Below are 17182 nucleotides of genomic sequence, written 5' to 3'. Positions count from 1 at the left end.
AAACACAGACGAATGCCTGTCACGGTGCTAACAAACGTGCACTACAACAACACATTGCTGTGTCTGTCCCTCCACTAGATGAGAAGTTTTCCAGAGCAGGGACAAACCCCAGCTCCCAGTACAGCAACAAGCTCAGGAATAAAAGAAATGGGATAAGCAGTAGAAGCATGTCTTAGACTCTATAGCATTATATTAATTAGTTAACATTATCACTTGTCTAAAAGAGCCAAGTTTTCACTGAACTGGTGGTGTGAGCTCCAAGGTTGGGACAGTGACACCAGACCTAGGCTGCACTCCTGGATTTACGCACACAAGAGGGTCTGTACATCCACATGTACAATGGCAGCCAACAAAATGCCAGTCAAGCATATTGTGAGAATGGAGACAGACCCGACCCTCACCACACTCAGCTAAACTTCTTCTTGGGCTCTATCTTCCTCCACAGTCAGTGTGTCAAGACACTGCACTGATCACCACAGCTGTGGTTCTTCCTCCTGTGGCTTCTCAAGTGGTTAGAATAGACACATCTTCAGTCGCTCCATCCCTGTTAGTCAATCAGGAGAGCAAAAGTATCAACACTTCCTCCATTTCTCATGACGTCTTCAAAAGCCACAAGGACACCTTAGTCAAGAACGATAGTGTCCCCTCTCCCTGATCCAATGTTCTGAGCCATCCTCCCCAAGAATAGCACGGCTTGACTGTTGGCTCTGGAACCTGCACATGGAGCTGCTGAGGGCTTGGTGACCCCTCTCCTGCATTCCCCAGGCCTGCTGAGGAAGAGGGAAGGGTGATCTCTCCTAGAGTTGGAAGCCATGCTCAGTGTAGACAACCAGAAGAGCCCTCTAAGCCCTGCACTGCTGGGAAAAAGGGGGTAACCCTGTGTAAACAGGCATACACCTCAGGAACGACAAATGTGTTGGAAGAACATGGTGTGACATACATCTCTCTCCCCAATTCCTGTGTGCCCTGAGAGAACATCAGGACGGTCCTTAAAGACCAGCTCCAGCTGGGCGCGGTGGCTCACGCCTGTAATCCCAGCACTTTGGGAGGCCGAGGCAGGCGGATCATTTGAGGTCAGGAGTTTGAGACCAGCCTGGCCAAAATGGCAAAACCCCGCCTCTACTAAAAATATAAAAATTAGTCAGGTGTGGTGGCACACACCTGTAGTCCTAGCTACTCGGTAGGCTGAGACAGGAGAATCGCTTGAACCTGGGAGGTGGAGGTTGCAGTGAGCAGAGATTGCGCCACTGCACTCCAGCCTGGGTGACAGAGTGAGACTCTGTCTCAAAAAAAAAATAATAATAATAATTAATTTAAAAAAAAAAAAAGGACCAGCTCCAGGGCCAGGCACAGTGGTTCATACCTGTAATCTCAGCACTTGGGAGGCCAAGGCGGGCAAATCATTTGAGGTCGGGAGTTCAAGACTAGCCTGACAACATGGGGAAACCCCACCTCTACTAAAAAAAAAAAATACAAATATTAGTCAGGCATGGTGACACATGCCTATAATCCCAGCTACTTGGGAGGCTGAGACAGGAGAATCACTTGAACCCAGGAGGTGGAGACTGCACTGAGCTGAGATCATGCCACTGCACTCCAGCCTGGGCAACAAAGCGAGACTCTGTCTCAAAAAAAAAAAAAAAAAAAAAAACCAACTCCAGTGCCAACTTCTCCACAGAGCCTGCCCTGACCCAGTAGGCCATGGGAGTCCCTGCTTCTGAATCCTCAGAGCACAAAGAAGCCGTACTTCTCATGGGGCACTGACAGCTGCGACTTCATATTATCTGATATTGTTTCCCACATTAAGTGTCTCTTATTACATAGAACAGTTCTGCTATAATACTTGTTTTAAAAACACAAATTTATTCCAATGCAATTGATATGTTAGGAAACAGTTTGATCATAATGCAGATTTTGGATGTGCTTATGTTGTACTATCATCTGCGAGAAACACTGGAATGCAGAAAGCTGCATCCAGCAGAGCCGTGCCACATTGGAATACACAAAACAAACACACCTCGACATTGCTGCGAGTCGGTGAGTCACCCACATCTGGCCTTACAACTTTCTGTCCCATTTCTTTGTTGTTGTTGTTGTTGTTGTTGTTGTTCCTTGATACGGAGTCTCACTCTGTTGCCCAGGCTGGAGTGCAGTGGCACGATCTTGGCTCACTACAACCTTTGCCTCCTGGGTCCAAGCAATTCTCCTGTCTCAGCCTCCCGAGTAGCTGAGATTACAGGATTGCACCACCATGCCAGGCTACTTTTTGTATTTTTAGTAGAGACAGAGTTTCACCATGTTGGCCAGGTTGGTCTTTAACTCCTGACCTCAAGTGATCCGCCCACCTCCGCCTCCCAAAGTACTGGGATTACTGTCATCAGCCACCATGCCTGGCCTCTGTCCCATTTCAAAGGACTCCTCCCACCATCTCACAAAACTAACAAGCAGCAACCCTTCTGATGTCCACTTCCACAGCAGGCTCAAGGTAAAGTGCCATGTGTACTGTCGTCTTATGTATTTCTTAGCCATTTAACATGTGTAAAACTATGCTACTGGTTTTTATTCATTCTTATCTTCTTTTCTTTTCTATATTACTGTATTACTGATGATTTTTTTTTCCTTTTTTCTGAGACGGAGTTTCACTCTTGTTGCCCAGATCTGAATGCAGTGGCATGATCTCAGCTCACTGCAACCTCCACCTCCCGGGTTCTAGCGATTCTCTTGCTTCAGCCTGCCGAGCAGCTGAGATTATAGGCACACGCCACCACGCCAGGCTAATTTTTATATTTTTAGTAGAGATGGGGTTTCACCATGTTGGCCAGGCTGGTCTCAATTTCCTCACCTCAGGTGATCCACCTGCCTCCGCCTCGCAAAGTGCTGGGATTACAGGCGTGAGCCACCATGCCCCGCCACTGATTAATTTTTTTGAGTGTTGTGCCCCTAACTCTATTTTCCCCATAAGCTCTGTGGTTTCTGTTGTGTGATTTTGCATAACTGAAGTATTTCTAGAAACACATACGTTTTGTTACAGCAGAACCAACTGTATAAGCTGAGGTAAAACACGTGTGTTTAAAATAGTCCCAGCGTACAGTAGTGTTAGCTATCAGCGTCGCCATTATCATCATCATCCCACGCCTCACGGAGGCAGAGACCACAGCATATAGGTTCTTGGCTAGGGCTCAGTGTCTTGCAGTTGTCGTTTATTCAATAAACATCTGTTTAATTGACTAATGGGTCAACAATCACACTTGGTATTTCTTTGCAAATTGCCTTCAAGGGATTTAATGCACATCACCAGTGACAAATCATTCATCCTCAGTAAGAGGACTCAGGAAGAAGATGCCCCAATTATGTCCTGAAAGGGATACTCCAGGCAGGGACCCACGTACCACCACACTCTTCCACCAGACCGCCATGCCCCCCACTGCCTCGTCCCACCTACCTTCAAGAAGTCAAAATGCTTGAGCATCTGGGACACCTTCTCAGCATTCCTCCCTTCATTGAGGAAATCCAGCTCCAAAGGCAGGTTCTTCTTGGCTTCATCCACAAGCCACATAAACTCAAACTCTGGGAATAGCTGCTTCACAGCCAGAATGAGCACCTGAAATCCAACAAGCACCCCAGTCATGGGGTGGGCCCACAGCACACACCAAGCGACATTTCCTACCTTCCTGCCTGGTTCTCCTCTGGAGTAAGGGAAACTGCTCCCCTGAGGCCCATCCCTCCTCTGAATTCCAGGAGGGAAACATAGTAGGACCCTGCTCTCCCATAAGCTCGATACTCTGCACCAAGTCCAAGATGACGATAGCCCAACAGCCAGCATCGGTAACCATGACTACCATTGGCTGAGGGTTCCCCTCGTGTCCAGCACTAACTAAGCACTTATTTTTTATTTTATTTTTTAAGTTCTGGGATATGTGTGCAGGATGTGCAGGCTTGTTTCATAGGTAAACGTGTGCCATGGTGGTTTGCTGCACCTATCAACCCATCACCTAGGTATTAAGCCTGGCATGCATTAGCTCTTTTTCCTAATGCTCTCCCCAACCCCTGCCCAACAGGCCCCAGGTGTGTTGTTGCCCTCCCTATGTCCATGTGTTCTCATTGTTCAGCTCCCACTTACAAGTTGGAACAAGCGGTGTTTGGTTTTTTTTTTTTTTTGTTCCTGCATTAGTTTGCTGAGGATAATGGCTTCCAGCTTCATCCATGTCCCTGCAAAGGACATGATCTCATTCCTTTTTATGGCTGCACAGTACTCCATGGTGTATATCTACCACATTTTCTTTATCCAGTCTCTCATTGATGGGCATTTGGGTTGATCCCACATCTTTGCTATTGTGAATAGTGAACTAAGCACTTTACTTACTACTAAACTTAATTCTTGCAACAACTCTGGGAGGCACACAGATACACATCTTATCATCCCTTTTCTATTGTTGTTTAGACAAGCTGTCACTCTGTAGCCCAGGCTAGAGTGCAGTGGCGTGATCACAGTTCACCACAACCTTGACTTCCAAGGCTCAAGTCATCCTCCCACCTCAGCCTCCTGAGTGGCTGGGATTACAGGTGTGCATCACCACGTCCAGCAAATTTTTAAAGTTTTTTTTGTAGAGGCAGGGGTCTCACTATGTTGCCCAGGTTGGTCTCAAGCTCCTGTCTTCAAGCAGCCCTCCTGCCTCAGCCTACCAAAGCGCTATCCCATTTTATAGATGAGGAATCTGAGGCTCTGAGAGGGGTTGTATGATTTTCCCAAAATTTTCCCAGCAAGGAATCACTGAGCTAAAATTCCCCTTGGGAATTCCACAGCCAACTCCACAGCCCTTGCTCTGAAGCACTTAGCTCAACTGCTCCTGTGGCTGCTCCCCGATCTGTTCCTCGTGGTCTGTTCACAAAGCACTGGGAAGGTGCTGCAAATGTAACTGTCACTACTTTATTTCTTAAGTTGAATGTTTGGTGCTTGAACATTTATAATACTATTTTCTATACTTCCTGTACATCTAAAATATTTCATAATAAAAAACTAAATTGGAATAAGAAAACACGACTAGATCAGACAAGAGGAGAGAGAGAGAAGGAATTTGACCACCTGGATGAAAAGCTTAGATTTTTGGCAATTTGGCTCCACTGTGGATTCTTGAGTGATGACATGATAAGAGGGGGTTTTAGAAGATTTATCTGGCATTCAGGGGTCAGTTTAATGATGTGAAATTAAAGAAGGGCCCAGTGATCTGTGCAAAGCACACCACAGCCCCCTCCATGGGCAGGGACTCAATCCTAAGGCTGCCCCACCACCAGGGCTCTGGATTTGAGATGGGTGCCCAAGTTCCTCGATGATGGCTCTGTAGCGGGTAAGCAAGGGTGATACCAGGGACATAGGAGGTGTTCCAGTATTCTGGGAGGGAAATAGAAGGGCCCTGATCTCCCATAAGCTCTCCTGCTGGCATTCAAAGCCAGGCCTGGGGAGAAGACTGACTGACTGACCCAGTAATTCTTAGTATAAATGACAGTCCGAGTTATCTGAGAACAACCATCTCTAACCCTGGCTACGGCAGATGGCAATAAGAACTAACTAGCTGTGGGCCTGATGGTACCAAAAGACCTTCCCCTTCCCATCTTTCCAGAAAGGCTTACTGAGCCCTAGACAAAAGCCTTGTCTCATGCTTCTTTTTGCCCTGTTCTATGACATTTTGCTCAATGCTGTGTTGGCAAAAGAAATCAATCTAAAGCCAGACTATTAACTACAAGGCATTTACAGCTTTGTTTTCAAGCCCTATGTCCTGGGTGATGTACCAGATGCCATTCCAAAAAGAATCATCACACAGCATTATCATGCTCAATTTCTACCAAAACTTCTTTTAATTACATTTGGCTATAGTTTAATTTCTTTTGAGTTTTGTCTGGTCTTTCATGGGCTAGACCTATGACCTTATGATAATTGATTTAGTTTATGTTTTGTTTGTATCACGCAAGACTAGAAGGGAGAGGGGGCAACAGAGAGGCAACAGAGAGGCCCGGACTGTACGCCTCAAGCCCTGGCACCTGGGCACCGCAGCCTCCAGCATCACATCCCATCACAGTGCCCTCAGATGGCCCTTGGCAGTGACCAAAGCAGAGGCAGAGCAAGTGAACAGGAAAAAGAAGAGATTCCCCCAGGCCCATGCAGAGGCCAGTCATGCCATCTAAGTCACCTGAATTCTACCGTTCTGGGCTCGGAATTCAGGCAAGAAAAGCTCTCCAGCATTTTGCTCCAATCTAAACTCCAGAGGGTCTCACCCAAGAGGGGCAAGGAAAGGGGCCACAATGAGGCTCTCTCATTTGTTCAATCAATATTTACTGATTACCCTCTAGGTAATTACCATGGACCAGACGTGGATACGCACAGAGAGCTACCTGTAGCCCAGTGAGGTCTCTACTTGAGGGTGAAGCTTCTGGCCAAATAATAATTCCTCATCATTTATTGTATGGTCACTGTTTTTTGTGAAATTTTTAATTATCACTGATATCCAAGCAGCACTGAAAGGCACATTAAAGATTTTCCAGTTACTAATCAATTACATAATTAGTCATTATTAATACTATTCATTATTATTAACACTTGATAATACCTGACATCATTAATCATAAGCAGTCAATTTTATTAACTAATATTAATTGCTAGTAACTAATTAGTAAGCTAACTCGTAACACAGAAAACTTTACATTGCTCATCGAACTGGTTTCTAAGGCATCCTGTGGGTTGTGGGTCACTTCCCTGGTTACTTTAAAATGAAGGGGGTTCTTTGAATAGAAGTCAGTGGTTCTCAGATTTATGCAATGTCACCATCCCCTTTATAGGAGCTCACCAATTTTAAAACTTGATACCAGCTACAAAGCCCAGAAAATGAACATACATAATTTTGCACATAATTCAGGGGGTTCACCAACCCCTTGAAATTCAGTGGGTGGGGAGGGGGTCAGGTTAAGAGTCGTCGGGTTCAAGTAGTTTGGGCTGCTGCCATTTTTAGACTTTTCTTGGCTGAAGAAAGTAACATAAAACTCAGTTTCACCGTCTGGTTTCATTCAACTCTGTTCTTAAATGAATCTACTTAGCCTACCTTAAGCAGATTCATTTCAATTTTTCTTTTTGACAACACATGCAATCAACTAAAATAAAACAGATGTTGTTATCAATTTGACTTTTTGATTTTTCTCCCAAAATGCATCTTCTCCATAAAATTCTTCTAACAACCAGTGTTTCTACCAGTGCCTACCAGCTACTCAACACTCTGCAAATGTTTATTGAATACTCACATGAATGAATGAATGAGTAAATGAATGAACAAATGAATATTTCAAAGATTTTGTCTGCTTCTCTGAGATAATTATATGTTCACATGTGTTATCCAAAGAAAATGAGTTTTTCTGTTTCTGAGGTTTTAGTGGAAAGAGCCATAACTTCTGAATTTGGGGGAATCATAATTTCAGAAAGCCTGAGAGTTCTCTACTTGAGCTGGAACCTTATGAATCAATCAAGGTATATTCAAAAATTAATACTTCCTTCAAGGTGAAACAATAAAACTATCTTCCTATAGGGTCATTGGCTTGCAGGAGGAAAAATCAATCATGGGCCACACAGAAATATAATGGAAAAAATGAAGAGTCACACATAAGTTTGAAAACTAGTGAACAGGCCAGCCGTGGTGGCTCACACCTGTAATCCCACCGCTTTGGGAGGCCAAGACGGGCAGATCACTTGAGGTCAGGAGTTCAAGACCAGCCTGGCCAACACAGGGAAACCCCATCTCTACTAAAAATATAAAAAGTAGCCAGGTGTAGTGGCATGTGCCTGTAATCCGAGCTACTCAGGAGGCTGAAGCAGGAGAATCGCTTGAACCCAGGAGGCAGAGTTTGCAGTGAGCCTAGGTCATGCCACTGCACTCCAGCCTGGGCAATAAATAGAGACTCCATCTCAAAAACTAAAAAATAAAATAAAATAAAATAAAATAAAACCAAGAAAAGAAAAGAAAAAGAAATAAAACAACTGACTGTTATTTAAAATAGCAAAAGAGAAGGGGAATTATCATTATTTAGTTCCTACTACACGCCAGGCACTGTGCTACGAACACTTTACACACACACTTTCATTTAATCCTTTTCTTGCCAATTTTACATAGTAGAAAGCAGGAATTGTCAAAACAAAATCTGACCTGGGCTTCTCTTGTTCATTCTTTATGCAGCCCTGCCTCATGCAACACAACACAACGACACAGGACAATACAATAGGAAGCTCAAGATAAGGCAGAGAAGGAGCTTTGTAAACTGTAAAATGCAACTGGAAATGCAAGTTACTGTTATCAAGTTATTGTACATTATAAAAGAAATAATGTTCTATGGGAAAACAGCACACTAAATAGAATGCCTGTACAGATCCAAACTGGTAAAAATGAACGTTCAACAAGAGTTGAAAATCAATTCAGAGTGATGTAAATAGCTTGCCATTCATTGGGTTTATCTTTGTTCTGATAAGTTATTAAAGTACACACTTTTTAGAAAATAGATTTATAGGGTGAAGTTTCCTTGGGTGGCCCACATCTCTGGATACTTTTTAATATATATTTTAAAAAATAAAATTGCTGCTGGATTCTGTGCCAACGCAAACATTGCCTAGCCACCCACTGCTCAACCAACACATTTAGTAAGGAAACAAGATGAGGCTGGGTGCCGTGGCTCACGCCTGTAATCCCAGCACTTTGGAAGGCCGAGGCGGATGGATCACCTGAGGTCAGGGGTTTAAGACCAGCCTGGCCAACATGGCAAAACCCCGTCTCTACTAAAAATACAAAAATTAGCCAGGCGTGCTGGCAGGCACCTGTAATCCCAGCTACTTGGGAGGCTAAGGTAGAAGAATCACCTGAACCCAGGCAGTGGAGGTTGCAGTGAGCTAAGATTGCACCACTGCACGCCAGCTTGGGCAACAGAGTGAGACTCTGTCAAAAAAAAAAAAAAAGAAACAAACAAACAAACAAACAAGATGGTAGACAAAATGCACTGAAAATGCTGCTCAGAAAAAGTCAAAAACATGACTGCCATGGGTTTTTACTTTTTGAGACCCTTGACCCTTGGGATGGGCCAGATGACATCAAGCAATAGATGAGATTTATTGCTCAGGCCAAAGAGTCCCACTCCAACATAGCCGAGCGCCTTGGGGCCCAGTGGTGCATGAAGGGCATAGTACTTGGCAATGTGTTAGATTCCTTATGGGTGAGAGGGTAAGGGAGTGTTCCTCATCAATTCAGAAGCTGGAGAAATAACTGGGAGTGATATAGGGTGATTAGGACCTGGGGATTATGGTAGTCCCACAGCTCAGGGATCATCTGAGTCTTACCCTGACCTCAAGCAGTGAGAATGGCAGTGAGATATGGCCCGCTAAGCTCCCCAGTGTTGTGGGTAGAAAAGAACTGCTGCAAAGCCAGGCCGCCAGCAGACGAATGGACTATGCTTCATCAGTTCACCCCCTCCTGCTGAATCATTGTTCCAATCTCTGGGCCCAATTAGTCTGGCTCTGGACAGCCACTCAAATCAATAAGAGTCACTGGCCGTGCATCTAGAAGTAGAGTTGCCCCAACTATTAAGGGACAATATCAGGTGATAATGACAAAGCTGAAAAAACATCCTTGGCTCTGCCTTTTTCTTTTGTGCAAAGTCATCGACACCATCTGATTCACTGAACACCATTTACTGAGAATCAGCCTCCCTCCCCTGCCATCCTTCAACAGTCTATCCTAGAGGCTCTCTCCCCTCTCCAAGGGAGAAGGTTCATAGGAGACACAAAACTGCCAGGTTCACAGGAGACACAAAACTCTAGGGTGGTACATGCTACTGGAGGCCAAACCAACAGCCCATCTCCCCCATCATCCTGGCTAACACAACCCCAAGTTTGTACATCCTTCACATCCTTCAAGGAAAACAGGTCTGAGAAGGTGAGTCATGATCGGTTTAAGACAATCAAGGTAGTCTCAGTTTTCTTGCCAAGACTGATTTGGGAGTGGGCATTACTTCTTGACAATAAGAAATGAAGAGAACTCTGCTAGGGAACTCTTTTTTTTTTTTCCTGATAAATAATATGAGGATGTCACCTACTTGTAACGCCAGGAACTGTTGCCGCTGTGTTGGGACTATGCTCGGTGCTGGCTCAGGAGGGCAAGCCAGGAAGCTGAGACAGCAGAGCGAAACACGGAAAGAGTCTGAGTTGTTACAAACCACAGTGAGGTGCTGGGCTGTCAGCCTTGGAACAGGTGACCCAAGTTCCAGACATCTTCACATGTGAGATAATAGGGGTTAGCATTAGCTATACCACTTTCAGTTGGATTTTCTGGTTCTTAGAGCCAACTGAAAGCATCCCAACTGATTCAACCAGTAGTCACCACCCCCTTGTTCTCAAAAGTCTCACCCCTATAGACCTCTAGCACCCTGTAAATGCACAGTAGTTATGAGTTTGGATGTAGAAGGTCACCTCTTAAACTGCAAATATAAAGAGGTTAAGCCTATCGGTCACTCTCTCTTTACTGTGAATTGCTTTCATCAGATTGCTTTCCTCTTAAGACCAGGTTATGATCAATTACAGGGCAGAGGAGAGTGCACAAGAGTGGGAGAGAAGCATATGGGCATACCATACCTGGAGTTGGCATGAAAGGAGACATAGAGGGTATGCAGAAAAGTAGCTTTGCCTCCTCTCTGTCCCTAAGTTTCTGGTAGCCCTAAATGTCCCCTAGAAATCATTCCTCAGGCCAAGAATGCTTAATACCTTTCTGGGATTGTCATTCCTAAATATAAGACACCATTTAGGTCTCAACACAGAAAAACAAAATATCCACTTCAAGTACGAGCTTCTTGGTTTTCCACCAGAGAAGGACCCAGGCAGGACTCTTCCCACCAGAGACGAAGCCCAGTGAGATGGCAGTGTTACCCAGTGCTGCTGCTCATCCTGACAGTCCATGGGGTGGTGGCCTCAGGCCTCCGTTCCGGCTGTTCTCCTGAAGGGTATGAGTGTGGGTCTCCGGTTTGCCTTGTGGTCCCAGCCCCAGAACTGCCTCAGCCACTACTAAGGGGCCACTCCGTACTCTGCACACAGCCTGCCAGGCTGTGCTTCCCAAGAAAAGCATGTGATCCTTACCTCAGGGAGGAAGATGCCAAATCTTTATTACTGCTATTATTGCTCCGACCTTACAGCAACCATCACTTAGGGAGGCAGCAAGAAAATGCAGAGAAAAAGCGACAGCTGTCCTCCCTGTCCAGGTGGGCCCTGATGGCTTTACTACGCGGAGGCAGCCTCCTGCCTGACTCAGGAGTGGCTTCTGGGATTCAGGAAACCCTGAGATCCTCCAAGTCTCCCAGTTCTCTCCCAGCCATGGCTGCTCCACAGCTGCTGACAGGTGTGCCAGAAAAATCAGGTTTGTAGGTAGATGCTCAGGGCCACCCGGCAACCCTGCTCTCCTGCCCTGGTCAGCCTCCTTTCCACTGCACAGAGTAGCTATTCCAAACCTTCACCCACCTCGAGTCTCCAATGCTACCTTCTACCCCCTCATTCTCAGCAGATGGTCTTGCCTCCCACTTCAGAGAAAAAATAGAGGCTATCAGGCTGCTACACACTCTGCTGCCCACTTTCCCTCCCCCTCTCCTCTGCCCCACACACTCATCTGTACCCAGCCTTCCCACCTTCCACTGGGCTTGAAACAAAGGCTAAGGTTTCCACCTGTGTTATTCATTCCCAGTCACTTGAATCTCCCTCAGGACTTGATCTAGCAATTACTTCTCTCTGCCGAATCCCCTAATCTGCCCCCTTCCCCATCAGCTACAATTCCACTCAAGTCTCCCCAGTATTTAATCCTATGCTCTGCTCGGACCACTACCCTAACTCTCCCGAACCTTCCACAGCTAAATATCTGAAAAGAGTACATTCTCCATGAAGAGTCTCCACTTCCTTCAGTCTCAATTCTCTCTCACCCTGATCAGGCCATTGTAGCTGCTCTTCCTAACCCCCTGAATCGCCAAATCCAAAATACCCTTTCCAGTGCTTTACTGATTTGATCTCCCATTTGACAACGTTGAGGAATTCTGGCAGACTATGTTTTCCAAAATGGCTGCCACAGTACCTCCCATTCTAATTCACTTCTAGAACCCTGCCACTCTCCCATTAAGAGGTAAAGTCTATTTCCCCAACCCTGAACTTAACTAAGGGGGCCTTTGTGACTGCTTCATCCAAAAGAGTAAGAAAGAAGTAATCCTATGTGGCTTCCAAGGCTGAGTCACAAAACTGTGATGTACTTTCAGCCTTATTCTCTTGGGTCACTTGCTCTTAGAACTCAGCCACCATGCTGTGAGGAAGACCAAGCAGCCATGTAGAAGCTGATACGGAGAGGAACTAAGGCCCTGGCCCACAGCCCCAGTTAAGCTCCCAGACAACAGCTAGCACCAACTTGCCAGCCAGGGAATGAGCCACTCCAGCCCCCAGTCAAGCTACTCCAGCTAGTGCTGCATAAAACAGATGAGTTTCTCTACCAAGCCCTGGCCAAACTGCGAATTCATGAGCAAAACACATGACTGTTGTTTTAAGCCACTGTGTTTTGAGGTGACTCATTATGCAGCATTAGATAACTAATATAGTGCTTTCATCTTTAACTTTTCTCCACTGAATATAGCAGCATTGCACAATCTGGTTCTCCTCCAGTCTCTCTGATCATGCTTTCTTAGTCCCATTCATGAACTTATCCTCTTGGGCTCACCCCCAAACAATGTTTTGCACAGTTTTTTCCCTTGCCTTCTTTCTTCTTGTTGCTGTCTTTTAAACTCTATATACCTTCTCTGAGTGATCTCCACTATTCCCCCAGATTCATCTATCAAGAGTATCTTTACTCATAAATGCCGAATTTGTATTCCAGCCTGGACTCCAGACCAACAGGGATATTCCTATCCAAAACTGCCAAGAGCACTACTTTACCCTATGTGGTTGCTGCATTGACCATTTCACTTCGTTCTGAGATGCATCCCAATCCCCTTACTCTCTTGAGAACTTCCATTTCCCAGGCTCCCTTGACAACTTGCTGCCACCTAGGTTTTGCCCAGAGGCAACACTGAGGGATACTAGCATACTGGGGGGCAAGAGAAGATGGAAACTCTTCTGCCTCAAACAGCATCTGTGGCTCCCACTCCCAAGTGAAGGGCCCTATGTCTGTGATCTGGCTCCCAGGGAACAAGCTCACCACAGTCTCAGCTACTATCTGTGGTCCCTGGCCCTGGGATCTAGAGAACTACATCTTCTCTTTGTCCTCTGCCTTGAGGGTGGCCTTGGCTTCCTGCTGTTGGCAATTGTCTCTCCATCCCATTTGGCTTTTTGGCCATTACATCATTTGTAAACTCCATTTTCTGTGTCAAATTCCCTGTTTGAAATACGTAGAGCAAATTCTTTTCACCAACTATACCCTGACTGACAAATAGTTGTCCCCCTTCTCTATAGTTTTGCTTTCCAAGGTTTCAGTTATCCAAGGTCAACTGTGTCCTGAAAATAGGTGAGTACAATACAATAAGACATTTTGAGAAAGAGACCACATTCACCTCACTCTTATTATAATTATATCTTATAATTATATTTTATTTATTAGTCTCTTACTATGCATAATTTATAAATTAAACTTTATCACAGGTATGTATGTGTATGAGTCTGTTCTCACGCTGCTAATAAAGACATACCTGAGACTGGATAATTTATAAAAGAAAGAGGTTTAATGGACGCACAGTTCCACATGGCTAGGGAGGCCTCACAATCATGGCAGAAGGCCAAGGAGAAGCAAAGGCACATCTTACATGGTGGCAGGCAAGAGAGCCTTTGCAGGGGACTGCCCTTTTATAAAACCATCAGATCTTGTGAGACTTATTCACTGTCACGAGAACAGCATGGGAAAGACCTGCCCCCATGATTCAATCACCTCCTACCGGGTCTCTCCCACAACACGTGGGGCTTATGGGGGCTACAATTCAAGATGAGATTTGGGTGGGGAAATAGCCAAACCATATCAGTATGTATAAGAAAAAACAGCATATATAGGGTTGGGCACTATCTGAGGATTCAGGCATCCACTGGGGGTCTTGGAATGTATCTTCACAGATAAAGGGGAACTACTGTATAGAGTTAAATATGCCTAAACATAAGCACTTAAGCCAGAAACCTAAGATATTTGTCTCCTTCTTATTCATACCAGTCCTTGCCCCCTCCCCATGTGTAAAGCTGGTCACAAATCCTGATTATTCTGTCCCTTGAACGCATCCATCTCCCTTGTCCCCATTACACTCCTCACTTCACATCATTATTTCTCTCTCAGACCAATGCAGCAGCCCCTCAATTCATCTCCTGGCTACAGTCTTTCTGCCTTCCGATCCATCCTCCAGACTCCCAACAGATTTTTATTTCTAATGCAAATCTGATCATGACAGTCCCCTAATTAAAATTCTTAAATGGTTCCCAATGACTACAGGAAAAAACTCAGATCTGCTCAGATCCACAAATATGTAGTGAGTGTTGGCCATGCATACCATTCTATGCCTTAGCCTGGAATACAAACCCCCCGTGTTCTGTCCTACCTACCTTTCCAGCCTCATCTCCACTTTGAGCTCATACCATTGGAACAGGTTGAAGTTATCCAAGTACACTCTGTCCTCCAAGCAGTCAGGCCCCCACACTCGCTGGGCTGTCCTTCCACCGCCTGGCTATCTCAATAGTCACCATCTTGCTGCAGCCCCCTTGGTGCCCCATCTATCCAGGCACAGTGCTACATGGCACTGTGCAAACACGCTGTGACTATTTACATGCCTGTCTCCACTAAATGAGGATTGTCCCAAGATGAAGATGGGGCTCACTCACTCTCGTGTCCCCAGCACCCACCTAGCACAGGGTGCAGAAGACCCTCAACATAGGCATCAAGTTTGGTTAAAGTGAGTTGAAAGAATAAGAGTCTAGAGTAAGGAAAGGGAGCAAAGAAAGGGAAACAAGAAAAGGAAAGAAAGGGACATACTGACAAATTAAACAGATTGCTGACCTCCCCATGGGGGGTGATGGCTACTGACTCAAGCAGTGGCCGCTCCACCTCTTCTGCCCTTACTCTGAGCACAGAGCTAGAAAAGTCCACTAAGGGTTTTCCTAGGACCATTCAGACAGGTGAATTTGTTCATTCCAAGTAAGTACCAGAGAAGCAAACCTGCAACCTGCATAGATATTTCTATGTGATCTGTATGTCATTTTTATATCCCTGTTGACCACATGCTCCCTCTTGTTACAATTTAACAAATTAAGATGTAATTTTGTCTACCCCTTTGGTAGACAAAAAACCACACCTTTGGTTTAGCTCATTTCTACAACATCCCTCCCCTGAGGTCCCCTTGGCCCCTAGCAGCCATTCAGTGTGTTTTGAGACTATCACAGCCAGTTCCCAGGGACAAATCAAGAACTAACCCAAGCTGCCACAGGGTTTTGTGGTCACGGAGCTGTTATAACACCTCCTCTGTCGTGATCTCAGCTCTCCTCTCCCACTCTGCTGCTCGAAGGGCCACACTCCACACCAGCCTGAACCAGTTCCATCTAGGCAGCCTGGATCCCAGGGAAATGTGGACCGAGGACACAGGAAGGAGAAAGGGAGGGTTCTCACCTCCATCAGGAGAATGTCCTTCGAGCTCTGAGCCCGCACCTTTGGGTGCTGAACCTTCACGGCCACCGTCCGCCCATCATGCAGCACTGCCTTGTGGACCTGGGCCAGGGAGGCAGTCCCCAGAGGGGTGTCGTCGAAGCTCTGGAACAAATCATGGATCTGTCGGGAGTAGAGAGAGAACAGAGCGATTAAAAAGGTGACCCAGTTCAGTGAGAGGCAGTCAGGAAGACGGGCCAGAGTCAGGGCTGCCTAGTGCCCCCAGGACAGATGTGTGTGTGTGTGTGTGTGTGTGTGTGTGTGTGTGTGTGTGTATGTTGAGACAGACAGAGTCCCGCGCTATAGACCAGGCTGGAGTGCAGTGGCATGATCTCGGCTCACTGCAGCCTCCGCCCCCAGGACAGATTAGAGAGAGAGAGAGAGAAAGTGTGTATGTGTGGTGTGTGTGTTGTGTGTGTGTGTGCTGAGACAGAGTCCTGCGCTGTCGACCAGGCTGGAGTGCAGTGGTGCGATCTTGGCTCACTGCAGCCTCTGCCCCCCAGGTTCAAGCAATTCTCCTGCCTCAGTCTCCTAAGTAGCTGGGGTTACAGGTGTGTGACACCACACCCAACTAATCTTTGTATTTTTTAATAGAGATGGTGTTTCACCATGTTGGCAGGCTGGTCTCAAATTCCCTACCTCAAGTGACCCGCCCACCTCAGCCTCCCAAAGTGCTAGGATTACAGGCATGAGCCACTGCACCCAGCCCCGAGGACAGATTTTTTGCTTTATCAGTTGTGTACCAGGACCAGGTCTTGCCTGGTCCTCCGCTGCTGGACATTCACGAACGGTAGGCATATAGAGGGAGGGGGACAGAAGATGTGCATGGAAGGCACATCCTCATACCTGTGCACGGGCCCCTAAGCACCTCCATCAAAGGTTAAAGAAGTGCTCTTCAGAACTGAGCTTTATCTGCCCACTGCACTATCCACCGCTGTGCCTCCTGGGCTCTCACATATGGACAATCCAGCATTAACAGAACGTGGGCCCGGGGCAGCCCAGTATCTCAGCCCCAGACAGGGATCAGACAGAGGACGTTTCCATTCTACCAACCAGGGGAGCTCAAAGAATCCTGGGCGGAGGCCCCAGACCAACAACCACCTTTTGTTCCTGCCTGAGCAGCAGCCTCAGCGTGGGTCACCAAGTCCACTCCCAGCCTGGCCACTCGAGCAGAGACCCCAGGGCTGCAAGCCAGAACTTTGCTCTAGGTGGCACCTGCGATGCCACTCAAAGTAGGCCTGAGCAAAGCCCTTTGCCTTTCCTGTGCCTTTCTTTTTCTATGAAGTGGAAAATATACTCCTTACTCTTCCTTCTTCTTTCTTCCTTCCCTCTTAGAAATGCCATACCAATATTCCTCAAGGAAATAAAATTCCCTGACTTGAGTGGTCACACCTACATAGTCCAGATCCAAATATTCTGCCAACTAGGAAAGAGGCCCCTAAAGGTCTTTTCCAAGATTGGCCAAGGCTGACATC

General features: G+C 46.2%; 1 protein-coding gene across 7 annotated transcripts in view; it reads right to left on the bottom strand.

Moving 5' to 3' along the window:
* The window catches only part of ADCK1 (aarF domain containing kinase 1), a 128169-nt gene that overhangs the window by 30573 nt on the left and 80414 nt on the right, over window positions 1–17182 (bottom strand). For all 7 annotated transcript variants that reach the window (XM_015144185.3, XM_015144183.3, XM_077938086.1 and 4 more), the window contains 2 exon segments: window positions 15672–15830; window positions 3443–3601 (listed from right to left, as the gene is read on the bottom strand). In XM_015144185.3, coding sequence (XP_014999671.1) covers window positions 3443–3601; window positions 15672–15830 — 318 coding nt within the window.

The sequence above is a fragment of the Macaca mulatta genome, chromosome 7 (genome assembly GCF_049350105.2).
Source record: "Macaca mulatta isolate MMU2019108-1 chromosome 7, T2T-MMU8v2.0, whole genome shotgun sequence".
Taxonomy (NCBI): Eukaryota; Metazoa; Chordata; class Mammalia; order Primates; family Cercopithecidae; genus Macaca; species Macaca mulatta.
Note: the sequence above shows the minus strand (reverse complement) of the source record. Positions and strands in the feature narration are given on the sequence as shown.